The 24,785-nt window shown below is 26.8% G+C and overlaps 2 protein-coding genes across 2 annotated transcripts; both read left to right on the top strand.

Annotated features, from left to right (window-relative positions):
• The first annotated feature begins 6,725 nt into the window (after positions 1 to 6,725).
• Positions 6,726 to 9,501, top strand: LOC127114587 (beta-galactosidase 7-like). Its single transcript, XM_051046640.1, has one exon. The coding sequence runs from the start codon at positions 6,983 to 6,985 to the stop codon at positions 9,497 to 9,499; it is 2,517 nt and encodes an 838-aa protein (XP_050902597.1). The 5' UTR covers positions 6,726 to 6,982; the 3' UTR covers positions 9,500 to 9,501.
• Positions 9,502 to 21,182: 11,681 nt separating this feature from the next.
• Positions 21,183 to 23,878, top strand: LOC127114586 (beta-galactosidase 7-like). The gene has a single exon (XM_051046639.1). It carries the CDS (start codon positions 21,362 to 21,364, stop codon positions 23,876 to 23,878), a length of 2,517 nt encoding a protein of 838 aa, XP_050902596.1. The 5' UTR covers positions 21,183 to 21,361.
• The last annotated feature ends 907 nt before the right edge of the window (positions 23,879 to 24,785 follow it).

The following is a 24,785-nucleotide window of genomic DNA, read 5'->3' as shown; positions in this document are numbered from 1 at the left end:
AAATAGGTAAGTAATTTAAGTCCATCAATTTATTGACTATCTTTAATGATTTAAAAAAAAGTTTATTTTATTTATTATCATTAATTCATGCGTTAAATTCTTAAAAAAATAGTAGATATATTCGGGTTTACATATCATTTGTGATAAATTAAAGTTTTTTAGACATTTGTAGCAGCAAAGTTTTAACTCATACCCCTACATTTATCCTTACACGCGTACATTTTACACAAATACAAAATTTTATCCTTATATATTTTTAACTATTTTATTTTTTTATTTTTTTTAAAAAAATAATTTTTTTTGTATACCGGGAGACTTTACAAAAGAGTACCGGTAGTTATTTTTGAAACTTTTTTTAATATTTTTTTGTATACCGGAAGACTTTGCCAAAGAGTTCCGATAGTTAATTTTTGTGTACCGAAGGACTTGGCAAAAGAGTTCCCGTAGTCATTTTTCAAACATTTTTTAAAATATTAAAGTCCCAGTAGTCATTTTTTGTGTACCGGAAGACTTTACAAAAGAGTTTCGGTAGTCATTTTTCAAGTATTTTTTTAATATTTTTTTGTGTACCAGAAGACTTTGCAAAAGAGTTCCGGTATTCAATTTTGATGTACCGGAAGACTTTGCAAGAGAATTTCGGTACTCATTTTTCAAGCAGTTTTTTAATTTTTTTTATATACTGGAAGACTTTACACACAAAATAAAGTTTAAAAAATACTTGAAAAATACGAACAGAACTCTTTTTGTAAACTCTTCCGGTACATAAAATAAAATTTTAAAAATATTTAAAAATAAAATAATTAATTAATTAAAAATATATAAGGATAAAATTAGTATATTTTATAGAATGCTGGGGTACATGAATAAATGTAGGGGTATAAAGTAAAGTTTTCTTGTGGCAGGAGTCTTTATGACCGCTTTCCTCATTGAAATGGGTTTACATATCCGCCTCGTCAATGTCTCATTAGTATATAATATATATATATATATATATATATATATATATATATATATAATATATATATATATATATATATATATATATATATATATATATATATATGTATGTATATAATATTTATGACCCAGATATTATTGAATTTAATTGTGAACAACTTTAAATATTGTTTATTCTCAATATTTTATCAAGATTGGATTTCTTTAATAAATATCACAAATAAGCATTAGTTTTAATGATTCAAATCAATTTAATTTTAATATTGTATTCATTAGGTAGCAATATTCATATAGCTAAAATATATGTTACGCCGGATGGATGAATTCTAATAAATATTCATTATGAATGTTTTTTAATTATAAATATATATATCGAAAATATTAAATTTTAGTAATATTTGAGATAAAGATTAATATATATAATATTTTATACATATTTTCCATGCTTCTGGTTTTTAAGGGTTTAAAAGTTTTCCAAAAAAAGTGGTAAAACTAATTCTGGTAATACTAAAAAATATGTACGTTTGATTGAATATAATTTAATTATCCAATTAATTGGTAATTGTCATAAAATTAATTATTAAACAGGTAAAATATGATTGTCATACCAATGAATTATTATTATTTTTAAATTATATTGGAATTAGAATCCAATTAATTCTTAATTATAATAAAATTAAATTAGTCAGTTATTTAACATGCAACTAAACAACCATATACTTCCATTCTAAAATGTATGAGTTATAAGTTATAATAAACCTTAAACCAATATAAATTTTTATTATTATATTCACCATAATGTGTAACTCAAGTCTATGTATTTATTGGTTTTCTTTCATGATCTAAAAAACAGTATATTATATTTATTATCATTATTCCCTGAGTTATATTTTTTTAAATGATATAAATGTTTATAATAATAATAATACACTTCTTTATTAAAAAAATAATAAAAATAAAATATTATATTTTTTTAACATTTTATTATGTGTTGTTAATATGTAGGATAAAATATTATATGTATAAATTTTTTTAATGTTTATAAGTAAAATAATTTATTTATTATTCTAATTCATTTTTCAATTTGTAATAAAAAAAATAATAATACAAAATTAAATCATTTATTATATTCATTATTTAACTTTTATCACATTTTTTAATGATGAAATTAACTTTTATGACATCAATTTTTTCAATAATTTTTTACAATTCTTTATGACATATTTGTGCTCATAAATAATATTTTATTTATACTTTTTTTGAAAAATAATATAGTAAATTAAAATGATAATATTAATGGTTAAAATAAAGTGTAGTGTAATTGTTTCATTATAACTCCAATTAAAGTTTTTATTAAATCTTTATTGGTAATAAATATTTCAATTTAGTTCAAAAATGAAATTGATAACTTTCTATTATCGTTAGGAAATAAATAGATGTAAATTTGATGTTATTTTATTATTTATTAATAAAAATTAAAAATTAAGTTAAATTACATATGGATAATCAAAAGTATAATGTAATAGAATTCAATGAGTTTTAAAATTTTCAGTAATAATGTTAATAATACAAAATTTAAATATTTATTATATTCATTATTTAATTTAATTGAGAACAACTTTAAATATAATTTATTGTAAATATTTTATCATTCATTTTTTTTAATGATGACATTATATTTTATGACATTAATGTTTTCAATAACTTTTTATAATGTTTTGTATTGTTTTTGTCTTCAAAGTTGTCGGCCATCCCCTATTATTAGTGACAAATAAAATTTATTTTTTATAGATAGTAAAATTTATTTTTTATTACAGAATAAAATTAATTTTTGTTGATTCAAATTAAATGGTGATAAATCAATTTTAATAAATACTGTTTATGAAAAAAAAATTGTAGTAAAATTTGTTTTTATTTAATATTTATCTTAGTAACTTTTTTATACCCTTGTAATGCTATTAATATTAGAATTAATGATTAATATATATAATACATTATACATATTTCATATGCCTTTAACTATTAAAGGTGTTAAATTTAATTCTCATAATAATAAAAAACATTCATAATAATCTAAAACACATTTAATATCTATGTTTATTATTTCTAATTTAACATTAAATATTTTGATTACCAATAATAATAAATTTAGTTAATTATTAACTTGAATAAAATGTGGTAGAAAGTGATCTCTTTTAATTATTTCCATATCGATTGTTTCCTATGTTATATTTAAAATAAATTATTATAATATTATTAGTAGGTAGGTAAATATTTCATTCTGGTAATTTTTTACTTTGGCCATTTGTGATACTATTAATATTTGGCATAAAAATGTAATATGTGTTATATTTTTTAAAAATTTTAGTGAAATAAAAATAGAATTATGCAAGAAAGGAAAACCAAAATTGATTTGTCTTGTACCTATGTAGTTTGTGAAGAAGGTGCATATAGCATGTTCTTGACAACATTAAATTCCTATAAAAAAAAAACAAATTGTACCAAATCAAACTCTACAAGAAAACAATCATACTCTTTAAGATAATAATCTAAGCTAAAAGAACAACAACTTCATCATTATCCATATTTTTCAACAATGGAATTCCAAGAATTAAAGTATTAGGAAGGGTTAACAACGATAAATCAGTTATAATCCATTTCAAACCACCTTTTTCGAAGATCTTAATAATTATGGTTAAGAGAGCAAATGCAAGAAGTTTCTAAATGAGATTAGCATACATGGTTTTTAAACTCATTTTATTGATATTGTTTGATGAAACTACTTGGAATGAAAGAAGAGGGATTGAAAATGTTGCAACAAATTTGTTTATTCCCTAACATTGTTCTTTTCTGAAGATTTTGAATCATTTCATAATATTGGAGAAATCTAAAGTAGAATTCTGCAAGAACAACAATCCAGTCGGAGAAATCCAGAATAGAATTTTGCAAGAAAACATTCCAAAATCTAATTTTCCATAACGGTGGGAAGATGAAAATCTAATCGTGATGGAAGAAATCCAAAATATAATCCTGCAATAACAACCACACACATAACTAATTATGCAACACTAATCCAAAATCGACAAATATAATTAGAGAAATTCAAAATCAATTTTGCAAGAACAGAATGACTTCCTGAGATATTTGCAACAGGGGTAGTGATTGCTTTGATTACTCTCTTATTCTACTGAGAAGTACTTGAAACCATTTTCTTTAAGGTACAAAATTATAAGTTTCTCTCCATTTCTCTAAGTTTTGCCACTCCTAGCCTGGTTTTGGAGAAATTAGAGAGGGAGAAAATGGATTTTAGTATGGAAAGAGTCAAAGAATATCATATGGGGTGTTGGCAGATAGTGGTATTTTGATTAGTGGTTTAGTAGAAGTTGTACACATAAGCTAATCGAATGATGTGGATTATTTTTTAAGAAGTTAAGGTTAGGTGTTTGTTGCATTGGTTTTAATAGATATAAATAGAAATTGAATTTTGTTTTGAATATTATAATATAAATATACATACCGGTACTTGACAAATTAGAATATTTAATAACGTAATATAAATATTAGTTAGGATTATTGCCTTGGTCTTGTTGACTGTCCACTACCATATAAAATGCTTACTTGTGCACTTAGTATATAAGCATGTGCTTTATTATGGTACCCAAATTTATTTATAGCTGTATGTGTGTGATCTTAAGAATATATGCAATAGGTAGTTAGTGGGTTAGTAATTGAAAAACAATTAAATTGTTGACTTAGTGAATTTGGTTCCTAAAAATTGGGGTGTTTGGACTAAGTGAGAATTGAATAAACCTAATAAATAGAAACATTCTCCTTACCTTGAAAAAGTCATATACATTCCAATAATTTTCTCTATTGTTTACTTCAATCGGTGTCACTTTTGTCCGTCTTTTCTCTCAACTTTCAGCTTTATAAAAATTTATTAACTCAATTCATATCTTACACATAAAAATACTCAGCCTATACTTTTTCAATTTCATAAAAGATGTACTTGTTATCCTAGTGAAATATGCATTATGTGGAATGTTGTAGTAGAGTCACTTGTTATGTCTTGATAAAAAGTTTGATGCTTTTTAGGCCTTTCTGTCATAAGCTTTTGTGACAAATTAACATTTCTTGGAGTTTTGTGGCAAGAGACTTTAGGACAGCTTCCGCCATTGAAAAGGATTTACATATACAGATGGTTAATGTCTCATTAGTCATTTTGGATTCATGCATTTCATAACACACACACACACACACAAATATATATATATATATATATATATATATATATATATATATATATATATATATATATATATATATATATAATACAAAAAAAACTTTTAATTATAGTTTTTTTGGTGAAGTGTTTTGTGCTATTTTATGACATTTTCTTATGGTGAACATGATTCAACGTGCATATGGAATTTGACCCTTACAATTAACATTTTAGGTACTCAAGAAAAAATGTATGATTGAATGTGTTGCTTGAAGGGCGTAAGGAAGAAAAATAAGATTTTTGCAAATTAGCACTTTATTTAATAATTGGTCGTTGTGTTGTACTATTTTACTTCACTTATTGTTAACATTTGAACTCGATTAGAAATGCGGATACTGATTTTCTTTCGCTAGCAGTTTGTCGAACCATTGCTCAATTTTATTAAATCTACATTTTTTTCCGAATTTTATTTCAGTTTTCATTATAAGTATTCCATTTTATAAAAAAAAACAGTCGCATTTTAATAGTAAATTCTAAATAATATCTTGGAGAAAGTATGAGATGTTACAAGAACCACCAAGAGATACCAAGTATGCGTCAAAAAAAAATTTATGATATAATTATATAAAGTTGAATGGTAAACTCTCCATCAAAGATAGACGAATGAGGTTTGGTTTTATAAATGTTAGTAAATGTTATTTCTGTGAGAATTGTGAATCCATGATCCATCTCTTTTTTGCTTGTGATGCTCTTAACCATATTTGGAGAGACATTCTAATGTGGATGGGCATTAGAAGAAATCTTTATATTTGGAATAGAGAGAAAATGTGGATGATAAAAGAAACAAAGATAAAAGTTTGGAAGTGGCATATTTTGAAAATAGCTATAGCGGAAGCAGTTTATGAGATTTGGAGAAGTAGGAATGAGAAGATATTTTCACAAAGAGATAAGAACCCATATTTAAAAGATAAGATAATACGAAATATTGTAGCGAGATGTACATTGCATAGAGAGTTAGAAAACCATGTGAATAGAATTCATCCTTGAATATAATAGGTCTTGTTTTGGTTGATACCTGGATCCATTGGATTGATTTTTGTAATGACTGTTTTTTTATAATGACAATTTAATGCTTTTATTGAGAAAAAAAAGTTATATATAATTTTAGTTTTTTAATATTGTACAACTTTACCAATGTTCATAATTATTAATAGTTGTTCAGTAGTTTTATGGATAATTAGTCCATTTTTTAATTATATACAAATATACTAAGTTATCTTGTGAATAAATCACAACTTCTTTAAATTACTTAAATTTATTTTTGTAATTTTAATTTCTAATTCTAGATATTATTTGAAAATTTTAATACTTTATGAAATTGAAAATTATGTTTTTTAGAAAATATTGTTATTGTTAAAAAACTATTAAAAAATTGTTTGTATTTTTTATGATAATCGGAATTGGATGTGTGTTGCTAATATGATTTTTTTAGGAGTACAAACATAAGATGGCTAGCTAATATGTAATGAAGATAAGATCTTTTAGCCAACTGTTATTTTATATTTTACAAAAGAAACTTTCACAATAGAAAATGACAATTCATAATTTATAACCGAAAGACCAATTTAAGTTATGGAGGAAAGTTAATTATAGACCCAAATATCTATCTTAGCAAATTGGATAGATTTTATACATGGCTTACAAATAAACTAAAAATAGGATAATAAAATAATAAATTGTGCCTATAAAAACCTGTTGATTTTAAACAATACACAATAATATTTTTTTGGAGAACAAAACAATATGTTTAATCCCAGGATTGGGCTCTTTTTTATTGTATGTTCATTTTTGTTGTGTGCTTTCTCATTTGCAACAACGGTTGAATATGATACAAATGCCATTATCATCAATGGAGAACGACGAATAATAATATCTGGTGCAATCCACTACCCACGCAGCACTTCCCAAATGTGGCCAGATCTTATTAAGAAAGCAAAAGATGGTGGTCTTGATGCCATCGAAACATATATATTTTGGGACCTTCACGAACCTATTCGCCGCCAATATGATTTTTCTGAAAATCTAGACTTCATCAAGTTTCTAAAAAATGTTCATGAAGAAGGTCTTTATGTTGTGCTTCGAATTGGTCCTTATGTTTGTGCTGAATGGAACTATGGAGGTTTCCCAATGTGGTTACACAACTTGCCAGGGATTCAACTAAGGACTGACAATGTAGTTTTTAAGGAGGAAATGAAAATATTTACAACAAAGATTGTGACCTTGTGCAAAGAAGCTGGATTGTTTGCACCACAAGGGGGGCCAATTATTTTAGCTCAAATTGAGAATGAATATGGAGATGTCATAACTAATTATGGAGAAGATGGGAATGCATACATTAAATGGTGTGCCCAGATGGCTTTAGCTCAAAATGTCGGCGTCCCATGGATCATGTGCAAGCAAAACAATGCTCCATCACCTATTATCAACACATGCAATGGTTATTATTGTGATAATTTCAAGCCAAACAATCCTAAAAGCCCCAAAATGTTTACAGAGAATTGGGTTGGCTGGTTCCAAAAATGGGGTGAAAGGAAGCCACACAGAACTGCTGAAGATGTAGCATTTTCAGTTGCACGTTTTTTTCAAAACGGTGGTGTCCTCCAAAACTACTACATGTACCATGGAGGAACAAATTTTGGAAGAACTGCGGGTGGTCCATATATTATTACAGCATATGACTATGATGCACCACTTGATGAATATGGTAACTTGAACCAACCAAAATGGGGACATCTTAAAAAACTCCATGCCGCCATAAAGTTAGGAGAGAAGGTTCTCACTAATGGAACGGTTACAGAGAAGCAATATGGAGATTCAGTATATTTGACTACATATGCAAATAATGCCACTGGAGAAAAAATTTGTTTTTTGAGTAATTCACATAATTCTAAGGATGTTGAAGTTGATCTACAACAAGATGGAAAGTACCATGTGCCTTCTTGGTCAGTGTCTATTCTCCAAGATTGCAACAAGGAAGTTTTCAACACTGCAAAGGTTGATGCACAAACAAATGTTTATGTGAAGAAACTATCTAAAGAATTAGGAAACTCACTCATCTGGACATGGGCATCTGACCCTGTGGAAGACACCTTACAAGCAATAGGTACATTTAACGCGTCTCAACTTTTAGAGCAAAAGAGTGTTACCGTTGATGCTAGTGATTATTTGTGGTACATGACCAAGGTTTTCATCAATGAAACATCCACTTGGAGTAATGCAACTTTGCAAGTGAACACATCAGGCCATGTTCTTCATGCCTATGTTAATGGACAATATATTGGCCCACAGTGGGGAACATATGATAACCTTCGTTTTACATATGAAAAAATCGTTTCATTAAAACAAGGTACCAACATTATAAGTTTACTAAGTGGTACAGTTGGTCATGCGCATTATGGTGCATCTTTTGATATGAAAGAAACTGGTATTGTTGGGGGTCCTGTGAAACTCATTGCAACCAGTTCAGGTAATACTATGGATTTATCAAAATCTAGTTGGTCATACAAGGTTGGATTAAACGGTGAGGCTAGAAGGTTCTATGATTCTAAAATTAAAAATGGAGTTCAATGGAACATAAACAATGTTGTTATAGGAAAACCATTGACTTGGTACAAGACTACTTTTAAGACCCCTGAAGGTAAAGACTCTGTAGTCTTGGATTTCATAGGCCTTACAAAAGGACATGCATGGGTTAATGGTCAAAGTATTGGAAGGTATTGGCCTACAATGGTAGCTGAAAAAAATGGATGTGATATTAAATGTGATTATAGAGGAAATTATGGAGCTGATAAATGTTTGAGTGGCTGTGGAGAACCATCTCAGAGGTTTTACCATGTGCCAAGGTCATTCTTAAATAATGACACAAAAAGTAACACGTTGGTTTTGTTTGAGGAAATGGGTGGAAGCCCTTTTAATGTGTCTGTTCAAACAGTTGCAATTGATTTTATATGTGCAAGAACAGATTATGGAAAAACCTTAGAACTAAAATGCCCTGATGGAAAAACTATTTCAGAAATCCAGTTTGCGAGCTATGGAGATCCACAAGGAAATTGTGGATCATTTCAAGTAGGTGAATGGGAATCACGCCATAGTGTGGCAGTGGTCGAAAAAGCATGTGGTGGAAAACAATTATGTTCAATTAACGTGACAAGTTCCATATTTGGAATAACTAAAGGTGGCATAAATGGCCAGCTAGCTGTGCAACTCCTATGTGATGGCTCTAATCCTGAAGATAATCGTGTACAAATGGTGCACGTGTAGTTCTATATTATAATTTGTCTCCATGTTAGCACATTCTATAATGTGTGACATATATTTCTTTATGTTATGTTTTTCTGTTGGGCTCCACTTTTTATTTTTAAAATTTCAATTTTTTACTTATGCTACAACCTTAGTCATCATAGTTTCATTTTCTTACTTTAGACTAGACAAATAAACAAAAAAAGTATAAATAACTATTATTATCTTAGAAAACAAATTAGGAGTGTACAACTCCTATGTGATGACTTTGATGATGGGCTTTGATTATGTTCAGGTGCACTCTTATATCTTTTATATTTTCCTATGCCACGTCGTAATTTTTTTATGTGACGATCTTTAGAATTATATTCTTTAGTGCAGTTCCTCTTTTCTCTTTTATTTCTATCTCACATTTTTTTATTCACTTCCATGATTTAAAATCATAATTAAATTATGCAATTAGATGTCATAAAAATCTATAACTCCAATTATAAACTTAATTCTACAAAATTTCTCCCACTTCCACTAATATTTTAAATGATTTATGAAAGAAAAATAAAATTTTAAGATTAAGTAAGTAAATTCATTAAAATATTTCAAATAAAATATAATGTAAAGTTAGAAAAAATTACTAAAATCAACCAAAAAATTAAATTAATAATATATAAAATAAAACCTATTTAATAATAATTCAAATAGATGAATAGCTTGTTTGAACATATTTATCCCATAGGAAGAAGATTATAAGAAGTAAAATCAAGGTCATAAATGTTGAATAAATTAAAAGAGTTCTATGACCGTAAAAATGCACAAAATAAAACACGTTTAATTTGGAAGTTGTTTAATATGATATACAAAGATGATGACTCAATGCCAGAGAATATGAATGTATTAAGACTATTAAGAGTTACATAGAAGCTAGTGATATTAAATTGGATGATGAGTTGAATTTTTATTATTGATAATAGAAATGACGATGATAATGTAAATCATACGCATGCACATGCCGATGTAACTACATGATGATGTAACTAACATCCATAACATAAATAACTTAACTCTAAGTTAGTTACACTATAGTTGGTTACTTAGTTGAAGATTACTTCATATATAAGCAAAACAATGCTCATGTAACTGATTAAGATTAACCAATACATTGGTTCTACTTTTCTCATCGTTGCATGCATGTTAGCCTTTCTTTCTTCTTCTCCAAGCCATAGCCAAAAGCTTGTCATTTCCATGGCATGATTTGCATAGAGTCCATCTTCACATGGTATCATCGACCTGTGATTCTTTTCTGGTTGAATTATCATCAAATTTTCAAATTCAATAGCTATTTTTTCCCACAACATGGCCTTTACAATTTCGTTCATATGAAAAAATGAATAAATTATGATTATAATGTTTAGATTAATTTTAATTTAATACATTTAATTTATATACGAATATATGAATAAGCAAGTATGAGTAGTTAAAATCTTACTCTTATAGCCTTAACTCAAGTCTGAGAATTTTTGTAGGTTTTCCTTGTGAGTAAATGTGTTTTTAATGTCCAAGAGAATGAAGCACTCCAATTATGTTTGAAAAGAAACATGAATATAGTTATATAATACAATTTATATTGTTATAGGGGTAACTTATGTATAATACTACCAGAAAGAACATTGTTATCTCCAACTCGTTCTAAAATTGTTTCTATGGTAACAAATTCAAAATAATAGTGTGGAGTTGTGGAGTATGAGCCTTGAATATTTATGACATAAGTCGTTCCCAAAAAAACATGCATTTTTAAGCCTTTGATTGGTTTGTATGTTTCATTTACCCGAAGTATTTTTTATATTTTTTATGGTATATAAATTTTTCTCTTGTATCATTTCTCTAAATTGTGGTATAAGCTATTTGGCTTTCGTTACATGTAAAGGAGTTCCCTGAAGAAAAAAAATAGCAATAAAATATTAAAATCAATTAACTTATAACGAAAAGTAATAATGTTAAATATTTTGAATATAAAAGTATATTTTGTGAACAATAAACACAATATTTTAGATAAAAAATTATTACCTATTCGTCTAACAAAATCATTTCTACGAATGGATATATAGTGAATATGGTCGATGTTAAGAAAGTTGTTAGGATGTGGTATTAAAAAAGTTAAGAGATTGTTATTTATATACGACAATGCGCTCCTATGACCTTTCTTATGACTGAAGCGTATATATTTTCCTATGTTTATTATTTTAATCGGCTCAATGAATGAAAGGGTGATGATAATAAATGAATATTATATGCAAGGGTAAACCACTAAATATGAAATGGAAATCCAATTAATTCTTAATTATAACAAAATTAAAATTCTCAATAATTAAATAGGTAAGTAATTCAAGTCCATCAATTTATTGATTATCTTTAATGATTTTTAAAAAAAAGTTTATTCTATTTATTGTCATTAATTCATGTGTTAAATTCCTAAAAAAAATAGTAGACATATTCGGGTTTACATATCCTTTGTGATAAATTAACGTTTTTTTAGACCTTTGTGGCAGGAGTCTTTATGACCGCTTCCCCGTTTAAATGAGTTAACATATCTGGGTTGTCAATGTCTTTATGACCTTTGTGATATTTTATGACATTTTGTTATGGTCAACATGATTCAATGTGTATATGGAATTTGACCCGTACAATTAACATTTTAGATACTCTAGGTGAAATTTATGATTGAATGTGTTGCTTGAAGTGCGTAAGGGAAAAAACATGATTTTTGCAAATTAACACTTTATTTAATTATTGGTCGTTATGGTACACTATTTTACTTGATTTTCTTCCGCTAGAGATTTTTCCAACTGTTGCTCAAATTTATTAAGTCTACCTTTTATTCTTGAATTTTATTTTTGTTATCATTATAAGTATTTCATTTTAGAAATAAAAAAGCAGTCGCATTTTAATAGTATATTCTGAACAATATCTTGCGGAAAGTATGGGATGTTACAAGAATCACCAAGAGATACCAAATATATGTCAAATATTTTCTTATGATATAATTATATATAGCAAAATGGTATGCTCCCCACCAATCATAAATCGATGAGTTTTGGTTTTATAAATGATAGTAAACTAGTATACGACCTGCGTGATGCGCTGGTTGTAAAGAAGGTTGTGCATATGGTAAAAATAAGTCTTTGAAATAAAATAAAATTTTATTTATGATATATATTATTTTTTTTATAAAAACTCGCATTAGCGGTTTCATGGAACACTTTCAATATTATCTTGAACATGTGATTAACTTGTGCCCTAAGGGCACATGTTAAGTAGTCTAAAAATGGAAAGTTTGTGTTGGAAAAACAATGAAAAAATTATTTATCAATTTTTAATAAAAACAATGCACATTTTTCAAAAAAAAAAGTTTATACATTTAACTTTTAACATTTCGGCATTACCTTATATTAATAATAATTTTTTTAATAAGATGGTTTATGATTGCAAATGTCTAACCTTTATTTAGAGTATTTGGAAGGTGGTTCAGACGAAGGACACCTAAATTCATGGCATTCTTGGTGAAGTTTCTTCATACATTTTTCACATCCAATGTAATGCCATCCAAACCTATCGTCAATTTCATTTATAGTTACTGAAATTGTGAAGAAAACTTCCTATATTTAAAAGTTTAAAAAAATTGGTAAGTAAAATAACATAATTGTATTTACAAAATATTTTTTAATTAAAATTTATAGTGTACCTTAATATCTGACTCTCATGTCATTGCCATTACATTTTGTAGTGTAGTTCTATTTTGAGTCATTATCTTTTGAGGTGACATATTTTAAAACTCAATGATAGGAATCTCCTTTATTTCTAGCTAAGTATTTGATGGAGTGTATAGTTTATACAGAATAAAAAGACAATTAATAAATATTAGTAACCAAATAAAGTATAATCAATGGGTACACTAATTTTTTAGAATTCTGAATTTTCTAGATTGATGTAAATCTGAATAGTTGAAGTTGAGTTGATCGAGCGGTGGATCAAAAATTTAAGTTTATTAGTGAAAATGGTAATACTTCTTAATGAATATAATATATATAAGATTTAAATATATAGTTACCTCTAAACACATTCACTATTGTAGAGGTGATTGCAACTATGGTCATTTTTTTTATTGACCTATTATCAAATTTTCAAATTCAATAGCTATTTTTCCCACAACATGGCCTTTACAATTTCATTCATATGTATAAATGAATAAATTATTATTATAATGTTTAGATTAATTTTAATTTAATACACTTAATTTATATACGACTATATGAATAAGCAAATATGGATAGTTAAAATCTTACTCTTGTAGCCTTAACTCAAGTCTGAGAATTTTTGTAGGTTTTCCTTATGAGTAAATGTGTTCTTAATGTCCAAGAGAATGAAGCACTCCAATCATGTCTGAAAAGAAACCTGAATATAGTTATATAATATAATTTATATTGTTGTAGGGTAACTTATGTATAATACTACCAGAAAGAACATTGTTGTCTCCAACTCTTTCTAAAATTGTTTCTATGGTGACAAATTCAAAATAATAGTGTGGAATTGTGGAGTATGAGTCTTGAATATTTATGACATAAGTCGTTCCCAAAAAACATGCATTTTTAAGCCTTTGATTGGTTTGTATGTTTCATTTACATGAAGTATTTTTTATATTTTGTTATGGTATATGAATTTCTCTCTTCTATCATTTCTCTATGACTGAAGCCTATACATTTTCCTATGTTTATTATTTTAATCGGCTCAATAAATGAAATGGTGATAATAATAAAGGAATATTCTATGCAAGGGTTAACCACTAAATATGACATTGAAATCCAATTAATTCTTAACTATAACAAAATTAAAATTGTCAATAATTAAATAGGTAAGTAATTTAAGTCCATCAATTTATTGACTATCTTTAATGATTTAAAAAAAAGTTTATTTTATTTATTATCATTAATTCATGCGTTAAATTCTTAAAAAATAGTAGATATATTCGGGTTTACATATCATTTGTGATAAATTAAAGTTTTTTAGACATTTGTAGCAGCAAAGTTTTAACTCATACCCCTACATTTATCCTTACACGCGTACATTTTACACAAATACAAAATTTTATCCTTATATATTTTTAACTATTTTATTTTTTTATTTTTTTTAAAAAAATAATTTTTTTTGTATACCGGGAGACTTTACAAAAGAGTACCGGTAGTTATTTTTGAAACTTTTTTTAATATTTTTTTTGTATACCGGAAGACTTTGCCAAAGAGTTCCGATAGTTAATTTTTGTGTACCGAAGGACTTGGCAAAAGAGTTCCCGTAGTCATTTTTCAAACATTTTTTAAAATATTAAAGTCCCAGTAGTCATTTTTTGTGTACCGGAAGACTTTACAAAAGAGTTTCGGTAGTCATTTTTCAAGTATTTTTTTAATATTTTTTTGTGTACCAGAAGACTTTGCAAAAGAGTTCCGGTATTCAATTTTGATGTACCGGAAGACTTTGCAAGAGAATTTCGGTACTCATTTTTCAAGCAGTTTTTTAATTTTTTTATATACTGGAAGACTTTACACACAAAATAAAGTTTAAAAAATACTTGAAAAATACGAACAGAACTCTTTTTGTAAACTCTTCCGGTACATAAAATAAAATTTTAAAAATATTTAAAAATAAAATAATTAATTAATTAAAAATATATAAGGATAAAATTAGTATATTTTATAGAATGCTGGGGTACATGAATAAATGTAGGGGTATAAAGTAAAGTTTTCTTGTGGCAGGAGTCTTTATGACCGCTTTCCTCATTGAAATGGGTTTACATATCCGCCTCGTCAATGTCTCATTAGTATATATATATATATATATATATATATATATATATATATATATATATATATATATATATATATATATATATATATATATATATATATATATATATATGTATGTATATAATATTTATGACCCAGATATTATTGAATTTAATTGTGAACAACTTTAAATATTGTTTATTCTCAATATTTTATCAAGATTGGATTTCTTTAATAAATATCACAAATAAGCATTAGTTTTAATGATTCAAATCAATTTAATTTTAATATTGTATTCATTAGGTAGCAATATTCATATAGCTAAAATATATGTTACGCCGGATGGATGAATTCTAATAAATATTCATTATGAATGTTTTTTAATTATAAATATATATATCGAAAATATTAAATTTTAGTAATATTTGAGATAAAGATTAATATATATAATATTTTATACATATTTTCCATGCTTCTGGTTTTTAAGGGTTTAAAAGTTTTCCAAAAAAAGTGGTAAAACTAATTCTGGTAATACTAAAAAATATGTACGTTTGATTGAATATAATTTAATTATCCAATTAATTGGTAATTGTCATAAAATTAATTATTAAACAGGTAAAATATGATTGTCATACCAATGAATTATTATTATTTTTAAATTATATTGGAATTAGAATCCAATTAATTCTTAATTATAATAAAATTAAATTAGTCAGTTATTTAACATGCAACTAAACAACCATATACTTCCATTCTAAAATGTATGAGTTATAAGTTATAATAAACCTTAAACCAATATAAATTTTTATTATTATATTCACCATAATGTGTAACTCAAGTCTATGTATTTATTGGTTTTCTTTCATGATCTAAAAAACAGTATATTATATTTATTATCATTATTCCCTGAGTTATATTTTTTTAAATGATATAAATGTTTATAATAATAATAATACACTTCTTTATTAAAAAAATAATAAAAATAAAATATTATATTTTTTTAACATTTTATTATGTGTTGTTAATATGTAGGATAAAATATTATATGTATAAATTTTTTTAATGTTTATAAGTAAAATAATTTATTTATTATTCTAATTCATTTTTCAATTTGTAATAAAAAAATAATAATACAAAATTAAATCATTTATTATATTCATTATTTAACTTTTATCACATTTTTTAATGATGAAATTAACTTTTATGACATCAATTTTTTCAATAATTTTTTACAATTCTTTATGACATATTTGTGCTCATAAATAATATTTTATTTATACTTTTTTTGAAAAATAATATAGTAAATTAAAATGATAATATTAATGGTTAAAATAAAGTGTAGTGTAATTGTTTCATTATAACTCCAATTAAAGTTTTTATTAAATCTTTATTGGTAATAAATATTTCAATTTAGTTCAAAAATGAAATTGATAACTTTCTATTATCGTTAGGAAATAAATAGATGTAAATTTGATGTTATTTTATTATTTATTAATAAAAATTAAAAATTAAGTTAAATTACATATGGATAATCAAAAGTATAATGTAATAGAATTCAATGAGTTTTAAAATTTTCAGTAATAATGTTAATAATACAAAATTTAAATATTTATTATATTCATTATTTAATTTAATTGAGAACAACTTTAAATATAATTTATTGTAAATATTTTATCATTCATTTTTTTTAATGATGACATTATATTTTATGACATTAATGTTTTCAATAACTTTTTATAATGTTTTGTATTGTTTTTGTCTTCAAAGTTGTCGGCCATCCCCTATTATTAGTGACAAATAAAATTTATTTTTTATAGATAGTAAAATTTATTTTTTATTACAGAATAAAATTAATTTTTGTTGATTCAAATTAAATGGTGATAAATCAATTTTAATAAATACTGTTTATGAAAAAAAAATTGTAGTAAAATTTGTTTTTATTTAATATTTATCTTAGTAACTTTTTTATACCCTTGTAATGCTATTAATATTAGAATTAATGATTAATATATATAATACATTATACATATTTCATATGCCTTTAACTATTAAAGGTGTTAAATTTAATTCTCATAATAATAAAAAACATTCATAATAATCTAAAACACATTTAATATCTATGTTTATTATTTCTAATTTAACATTAAATATTTTGATTACCAATAATAATAAATTTAGTTAATTATTAACTTGAATAAAATGTGGTAGAAAGTGATCTCTTTTAATTATTTCCATATCGATTGTTTCCTATGTTATATTTAAAATAAATTATTATAATATTATTAGTAGGTAGGTAAATATTTCATTCTGGTAATTTTTTACTTTGGCCATTTGTGATACTATTAATATTTGGCATAAAAATGTAATATGTGTTATATTTTTTAAAAATTTTAGTGAAATAAAAATAGAATTATGCAAGAAAGGAAAACCAAAATTGATTTGTCTTGTACCTATGTAGTTTGTGAAGAAGGTGCATATAGCATGTTCTTGACAACATTAAATTCCTATAAAAAAAAACAAATTGTACCAAATCAAACTCTACAAGAAAACAATCATACTCTTTAAGATAATAATCTAAGCTAAAAGAACAACAACTTCATCATTATCCATATTTTTCAACAATGGAATTCCAAGAATTAAAGTATTAGGAAGGGTTAACAACGATAAATCAGTTATAATCCATTTCAAACCACCTTTTTCGAAGATCTTAATAATTATGGTTAAGAGAGCAAATGCAAGAAGTTTCTAAATGAGATTAGCATACATGGTTTTTAAACTCATTTTATTGATATTGTTTGATGAAACTACTTGGAATGAAAGAAGAGGGATTGAAAATGTTGCAACAAATTTGTTTATTCCCTAACATTGTTCTTTTCTGAAGATTTTGAATCATTTCATAATATTGGAGAAATCTAAAGTAGAATTCTGCAAGAACAACAATCCAGTCGGAGAAATCCAGAATAGAATTTTGCAAGAAAACATTCCAAAATCTAATTTTCCATAACGGTGGGAAGATGAAAATCTAATCGTGATGGAAGAAATCCAAAATATAATCCTGCAATAACAACCACACACATAACTAATTATGCAACACTAATCCAAAATCGACAAATATAATTAGAGAAATTCAAAATCAATTTTGCAAGAACAGAATGACTTCCTGAGATATTTGCAACAGGGGTAGTGATTGCTTTGATTACTCTCTTATTCTACTGAGAAGTACTTGAAACCATTTTCTTTAAGGTACAAAATTATAAGTTTCTCTCCATTTCTCTAAGTTTTGCCACTCCTAGCCTGGTTTTGGAGAAATTAGAGAGGGAGAAAATGGATTTTAGTATGGAAAGAGTCAAAGAATATCATATGGGGTGTTGGCAGATAGTGGTATTTTGATTAGTGGTTTAGTAGAAGTTGTACACATAAGCTAATCGAATGATGTGGATTATTTTTTAAGAAGTTAAGGTTAGGTGTTTGTTGCATTGGTTTTAATAGATATAAATAGAAATTGAATTTTGTTTTGAATATTATAATATAAATATACATACCGGTACTTGACAAATTAGAATATTTAATAACGTAATATAAATATTAGTTAGGATTATTGCCTTGGTCTTGTTGACTGTCCACTACCATATAAAATGCTTACTTGTGCACTTAGTATATAAGCATGTGCTTTATTATGGTACCCAAATTTATTTATAGCTGTATGTGTGTGATCTTAAGAATATATGCAATAGGTAGTTAGTGGGTTAGTAATTGAAAAACAATTAAATTGTTGACTTAGTGAATTTGGTTCCTAAAAATTGGGGTGTTTGGACTAAGTGAGAATTGAATAAACCTAATAAATAGAAACATTCTCCTTACCTTGAAAAAGTCATATACATTCCAATAATTTTCTCTATTGTTTACTTCAATCGGTGTCACTTTTGTCCGTCTTTTCTCTCAACTTTCAGCTTTATAAAAATTTATTAACTCAATTCATATCTTACACATAAAAATACTCAGCCTATACTTTTTCAATTTCATAAAAGATGTACTTGTTATCCTAGTGAAATATGCATTATGTGGAATGTTGTAGTAGAGTCACTTGTTATGTCTTGATAAAAAGTTTGATGCTTTTTAGGCCTTTCTGTCATAAGCTTTTGTGACAAATTAACATTTCTTGGAGTTTTGTGGCAAGAGACTTTAGGACAGCTTCCGCCATTGAAAAGGATTTACATATACAGATGGTTAATGTCTCATTAGTCATTTTGGATTCATGCATTTCATAACACACACACACACACAAATATATATATATATATATATATATATATATATATATATATATATATATATATATATATATATATATATATATATAATACAAAAAAAACTTTTAATTATAGTTTTTTTGGTGAAGTGTTTTGTGCTATTTTATGACATTTTCTTATGGTGAACATGATTCAACGTGCATATGGAATTTGACCCTTACAATTAACATTTTAGGTACTCAAGAAAAAATGTATGATTGAATGTGTTGCTTGAAGGGCGTAAGGAAGAAAAATAAGATTTTTGCAAATTAGCACTTTATTTAATAATTGGTCGTTGTGTTGTACTATTTTACTTCACTTATTGTTAACATTTGAACTCGATTAGAAATGCGGATACTGATTTTCTTTCGCTAGCAGTTTGTCGAACCATTGCTCAATTTTATTAAATCTACATTTTTTTCCGAATTTTATTTCAGTTTTCATTATAAGTATTCCATTTTATAAAAAAAAACAGTCGCATTTTAATAGTAAATTCTAAATAATATCTTGGAGAAAGTATGAGATGTTACAAGAACCACCAAGAGATACCAAGTATGCGTCAAAAAAAAATTTATGATATAATTATATAAAGTTGAATGGTAAACTCTCCATCAAAGATAGACGAATGAGGTTTGGTTTTATAAATGTTAGTAAATGTTATTTCTGTGAGAATTGTGAATCCATGATCCATCTCTTTTTTGCTTGTGATGCTCTTAACCATATTTGGAGAGACATTCTAATGTGGATGGGCATTAGAAGAAATCTTTATATTTGGAATAGAGAGAAAATGTGGATGATAAAAGAAACAAAGATAAAAGTTTGGAAGTGGCATATTTTGAAAATAGCTATAGCGGAAGCAGTTTATGAGATTTGGAGAAGTAGGAATGAGAAGATATTTTCACAAAGAGATAAGAACCCATATTTAAAAGATAAGATAATACGAAATATTGTAGCGAGATGTACATTGCATAGAGAGTTAGAAAACCATGTGAATAGAATTCATCCTTGAATATAATAGGTCTTGTTTTGGTTGATACCTGGATCCATTGGATTGATTTTTGTAATGACTGTTTTTTTATAATGACAATTTAATGCTTTTATTGAGAAAAAAAAGTTATATATAATTTTAGTTTTTTAATATTGTACAACTTTACCAATGTTCATAATTATTAATAGTTGTTCAGTAGTTTTATGGATAATTAGTCCATTTTTTAATTATATACAAATATACTAAGTTATCTTGTGAATAAATCACAACTTCTTTAAATTACTTAAATTTATTTTTGTAATTTTAATTTCTAATTCTAGATATTATTTGAAAATTTTAATACTTTATGAAATTGAAAATTATGTTTTTTAGAAAATATTGTTATTGTTAAAAAACTATTAAAAAATTGTTTGTATTTTATTATGATAATCGGAATTGGATGTGTGTTGCTAATATGATTTTTTTAGGAGTACAAACATAAGATGGCTAGCTAATATGTAATGAAGATAAGATCTTTTAGCCAACTGTTATTTTATATTTTACAAAAGAAACTTTCACAATAGAAAATGACAATTCATAATTTATAACCGAAAGACCAATTTAAGTTATGGAGGAAAGTTAATTATAGACCCAAATATCTATCTTAGCAAATTGGATAGATTTTATACATGGCTTACAAATAAACTAAAAATAGGATAATAAAATAATAAATTGTGCCTATAAAAACCTGTTGATTTTAAACAATACACAATAATATTTTTTTGGAGAACAAAACAATATGTTTAATCCCAGGATTGGGCTCTTTTTTATTGTATGTTCATTTTTGTTGTGTGCTTTCTCATTTGCAACAACGGTTGAATATGATACAAATGCCATTATCATCAATGGAGAACGACGAATAATAATATCTGGTGCAATCCACTACCCACGCAGCACTTCCCAAATGTGGCCAGATCTTATTAAGAAAGCAAAAGATGGTGGTCTTGATGCCATCGAAACATATATATTTTGGGACCTTCACGAACCTATTCGCCGCCAATATGATTTTTCTGAAAATCTAGACTTCATCAAGTTTCTAAAAAATGTTCATGAAGAAGGTCTTTATGTTGTGCTTCGAATTGGTCCTTATGTTTGTGCTGAATGGAACTATGGAGGTTTCCCAATGTGGTTACACAACTTGCCAGGGATTCAACTAAGGACTGACAATGTAGTTTTTAAGGAGGAAATGAAAATATTTACAACAAAGATTGTGACCTTGTGCAAAGAAGCTGGATTGTTTGCACCACAAGGGGGGCCAATTATTTTAGCTCAAATTGAGAATGAATATGGAGATGTCATAACTAATTATGGAGAAGATGGGAATGCATACATTAAATGGTGTGCCCAGATGGCTTTAGCTCAAAATGTCGGCGTCCCATGGATCATGTGCAAGCAAAACAATGCTCCATCACCTATTATCAACACATGCAATGGTTATTATTGTGATAATTTCAAGCCAAACAATCCTAAAAGCCCCAAAATGTTTACAGAGAATTGGGTTGGCTGGTTCCAAAAATGGGGTGAAAGGAAGCCACACAGAACTGCTGAAGATGTAGCATTTTCAGTTGCACGTTTTTTTCAAAACGGTGGTGTCCTCCAAAACTACTACATGTACCATGGAGGAACAAATTTTGGAAGAACTGCGGGTGGTCCATATATTATTACAGCATATGACTATGATGCACCACTTGATGAATATGGTAACTTGAACCAACCAAAATGGGGACATCTTAAAAAACTCCATGCCGCCATAAAGTTAGGAGAGAAGGTTCTCACTAATGGAACGGTTACAGAGAAGCAATATGGAGATTCAGTATATTTGACTACATATGCAAATAATGCCACTGGAGAAAAAATTTGTTTTTTGAGTAATTCACATAATTCTAAGGATGTTGAAGTTGATCTACAACAAGATGGAAAGTACCATGTGCCTTCTTGGTCAGTGTCTATTCTCCAAGATTGCAACAAGGAAGTTTTCAACACTGCAAAGGTTGATGCACAAACAAATGTTTATGTGAAGAAACTATCTAAAGAATTAGGAAACTCACTCATCTGGACATGGGCATCTGACCCTGTGGAAGACACCTTACAAGCAATAGGTACATTTAACGCGTCTCAACTTTTAGAGCAAAAGAGTGTTACCGTTGATGCTAGTGATTATTTGTGGTACATGACCAAGGTTTTCATCAATGAAACATCCACTTGGAGTAATGCAACTTTGCAAGTGAACACATCAGGCCATGTTCTTCATGCCTATGTTAATGGACAATATATTGGCCCACAGTGGGGAACATATGATAACCTTCGTTTTACATATGAAAAAATCGTTTCATTAAAACAAGGTACCAACATTATAAGTTTACTAAGTGGTACAGTTGGTCATGCGCATTATGGTGCATCTTTTGATATGAAAGAAACTGGTATTGTTGGGGGTCCTGTGAAACTCATTGCAACCAGTTCAGGTAATACTATGGATTTATCAAAATCTAGTTGGTCATACAAGGTTGGATTAAACGGTGAGGCTAGAAGGTTCTATGATTCTAAAATTAAAAATGGAGTTCAATGGAACATAAACAATGTTGTTATAGGAAAACCATTGACTTGGTACAAGACTACTTTTAAGACCCCTGAAGGTAAAGACTCTGTAGTCTTGGATTTCATAGGCCTTACAAAAGGACATGCATGGGTTAATGGTCAAAGTATTGGAAGGTATTGGCCTACAATGGTAGCTGACAAAAATGGATGTGATATTAAATGTGATTATAGAGGAAATTATGGAGCTGATAAATGTTTGAGTGGCTGTGGAGAACCATCTCAGAGGTTTTACCATGTGCCAAGGTCATTCTTAAATAATGACACAAAAAGTAACACGTTGGTTTTGTTTGAGGAAATGGGTGGAAGCCCTTTTAATGTGTCTGTTCAAACAGTTGCAATTGATTTTATATGTGCAAGAACAGATTATGGAAAAACCTTAGAACTAAAATGCCCTGATGGAAAAACTATTTCAGAAATCCAGTTTGCGAGCTATGGAGATCCACAAGGAAATTGTGGATCATTTCAAGTAGGTGAATGGGAATCACGCCATAGTGTGGCAGTGGTCGAAAAAGCATGTGGTGGAAAACAATTATGTTCAATTAACGTGACAAGTTCCATATTTGGAATAACTAAAGGTGGCATAAATGGCCAGCTAGCTGTGCAACTCCTATGTGATGGCTCTAATCCTGAAGATAATCGTGTACAAATGGTGCACGTGTAGTTCTATATTATAATTTGTCTCCATGTTAGCACATTCTATAATGTGTGACATATATTTCTTTATGTTATGTTTTTCTGTTGGGCTCCACTTTTTATTTTTAAAATTTCAATTTTTTACTTATGCTACAACCTTAGTCATCATAGTTTCATTTTCTTACTTTAGACTAGACAAATAAACAAAAAAAGTATAAATAACTATTATTATCTTAGAAAACAAATTAGGAGTGTACAACTCCTATGTGATGACTTTGATGATGGGCTTTGATTATGTTCAGGTGCACTCTTATATCTTTTATATTTTCCTATGCCACGTCGTAATTTTTTTATGTGACGATCTTTAGAATTATATTCTTTAGTGCAGTTCCTCTTTTCTCTTTTATTTCTATCTCACATTTTTTTATTCACTTCCATGATTTAAAATCATAATTAAATTATGCAATTAGATGTCATAAAAATCTATAACTCCAATTATAAACTTAATTCTACAAAATTTCTCCCACTTCCACTAATATTTTAAATGATTTATGAAAGAAAAATAAAATTTTAAGATTAAGTAAGTAAATTCATTAAAATATTTCAAATAAAATATAATGTAAAGTTAGAAAAAATTACTAAAATCAACCAAAAAATTAAATTAATAATATATAAAATAAAACCTATTTAATAATAATTCAAATAGATGAATAGCTTGTTTGAACATATTTATCCCATAGGAAGAAGATTATAAGAAGTAAAATCAAGGTCATAAATGTTGAATAAATTAAAAGAGTTCTATGACCGTAAAAACGCACAAAATAAAACACGTTTAATTTGGAAGTTGTTTAATATGATATACAAAGATGATGACTCAATGCCAGAGAATATGAATGTGTTAAGACTATTAAGAGTTACATAGAAGCTAGTGATAT

This window comes from Lathyrus oleraceus, unplaced genomic scaffold, assembly GCF_024323335.1.
Source record: "Lathyrus oleraceus cultivar Zhongwan6 unplaced genomic scaffold, CAAS_Psat_ZW6_1.0 chrUn0618, whole genome shotgun sequence".
Classification (NCBI taxonomy): domain Eukaryota; kingdom Viridiplantae; phylum Streptophyta; class Magnoliopsida; order Fabales; family Fabaceae; genus Lathyrus; species Lathyrus oleraceus.
The sequence above is the reverse complement of the archived record's forward strand: the minus strand, read 5'-3'. Positions and strand labels throughout refer to the sequence as shown.

What these genes read in the sequence shown, in the direction of transcription:
- LOC127114587 (XM_051046640.1), top strand. Translation starts at nt 6,983, where the DNA reads ATGTTTAATCCCAGGATTGGGCTCTTTTTTATTGTATGTTCATTTTTG.
- LOC127114586 (XM_051046639.1), top strand. Translation starts at nt 21,362, where the DNA reads ATGTTTAATCCCAGGATTGGGCTCTTTTTTATTGTATGTTCATTTTTG.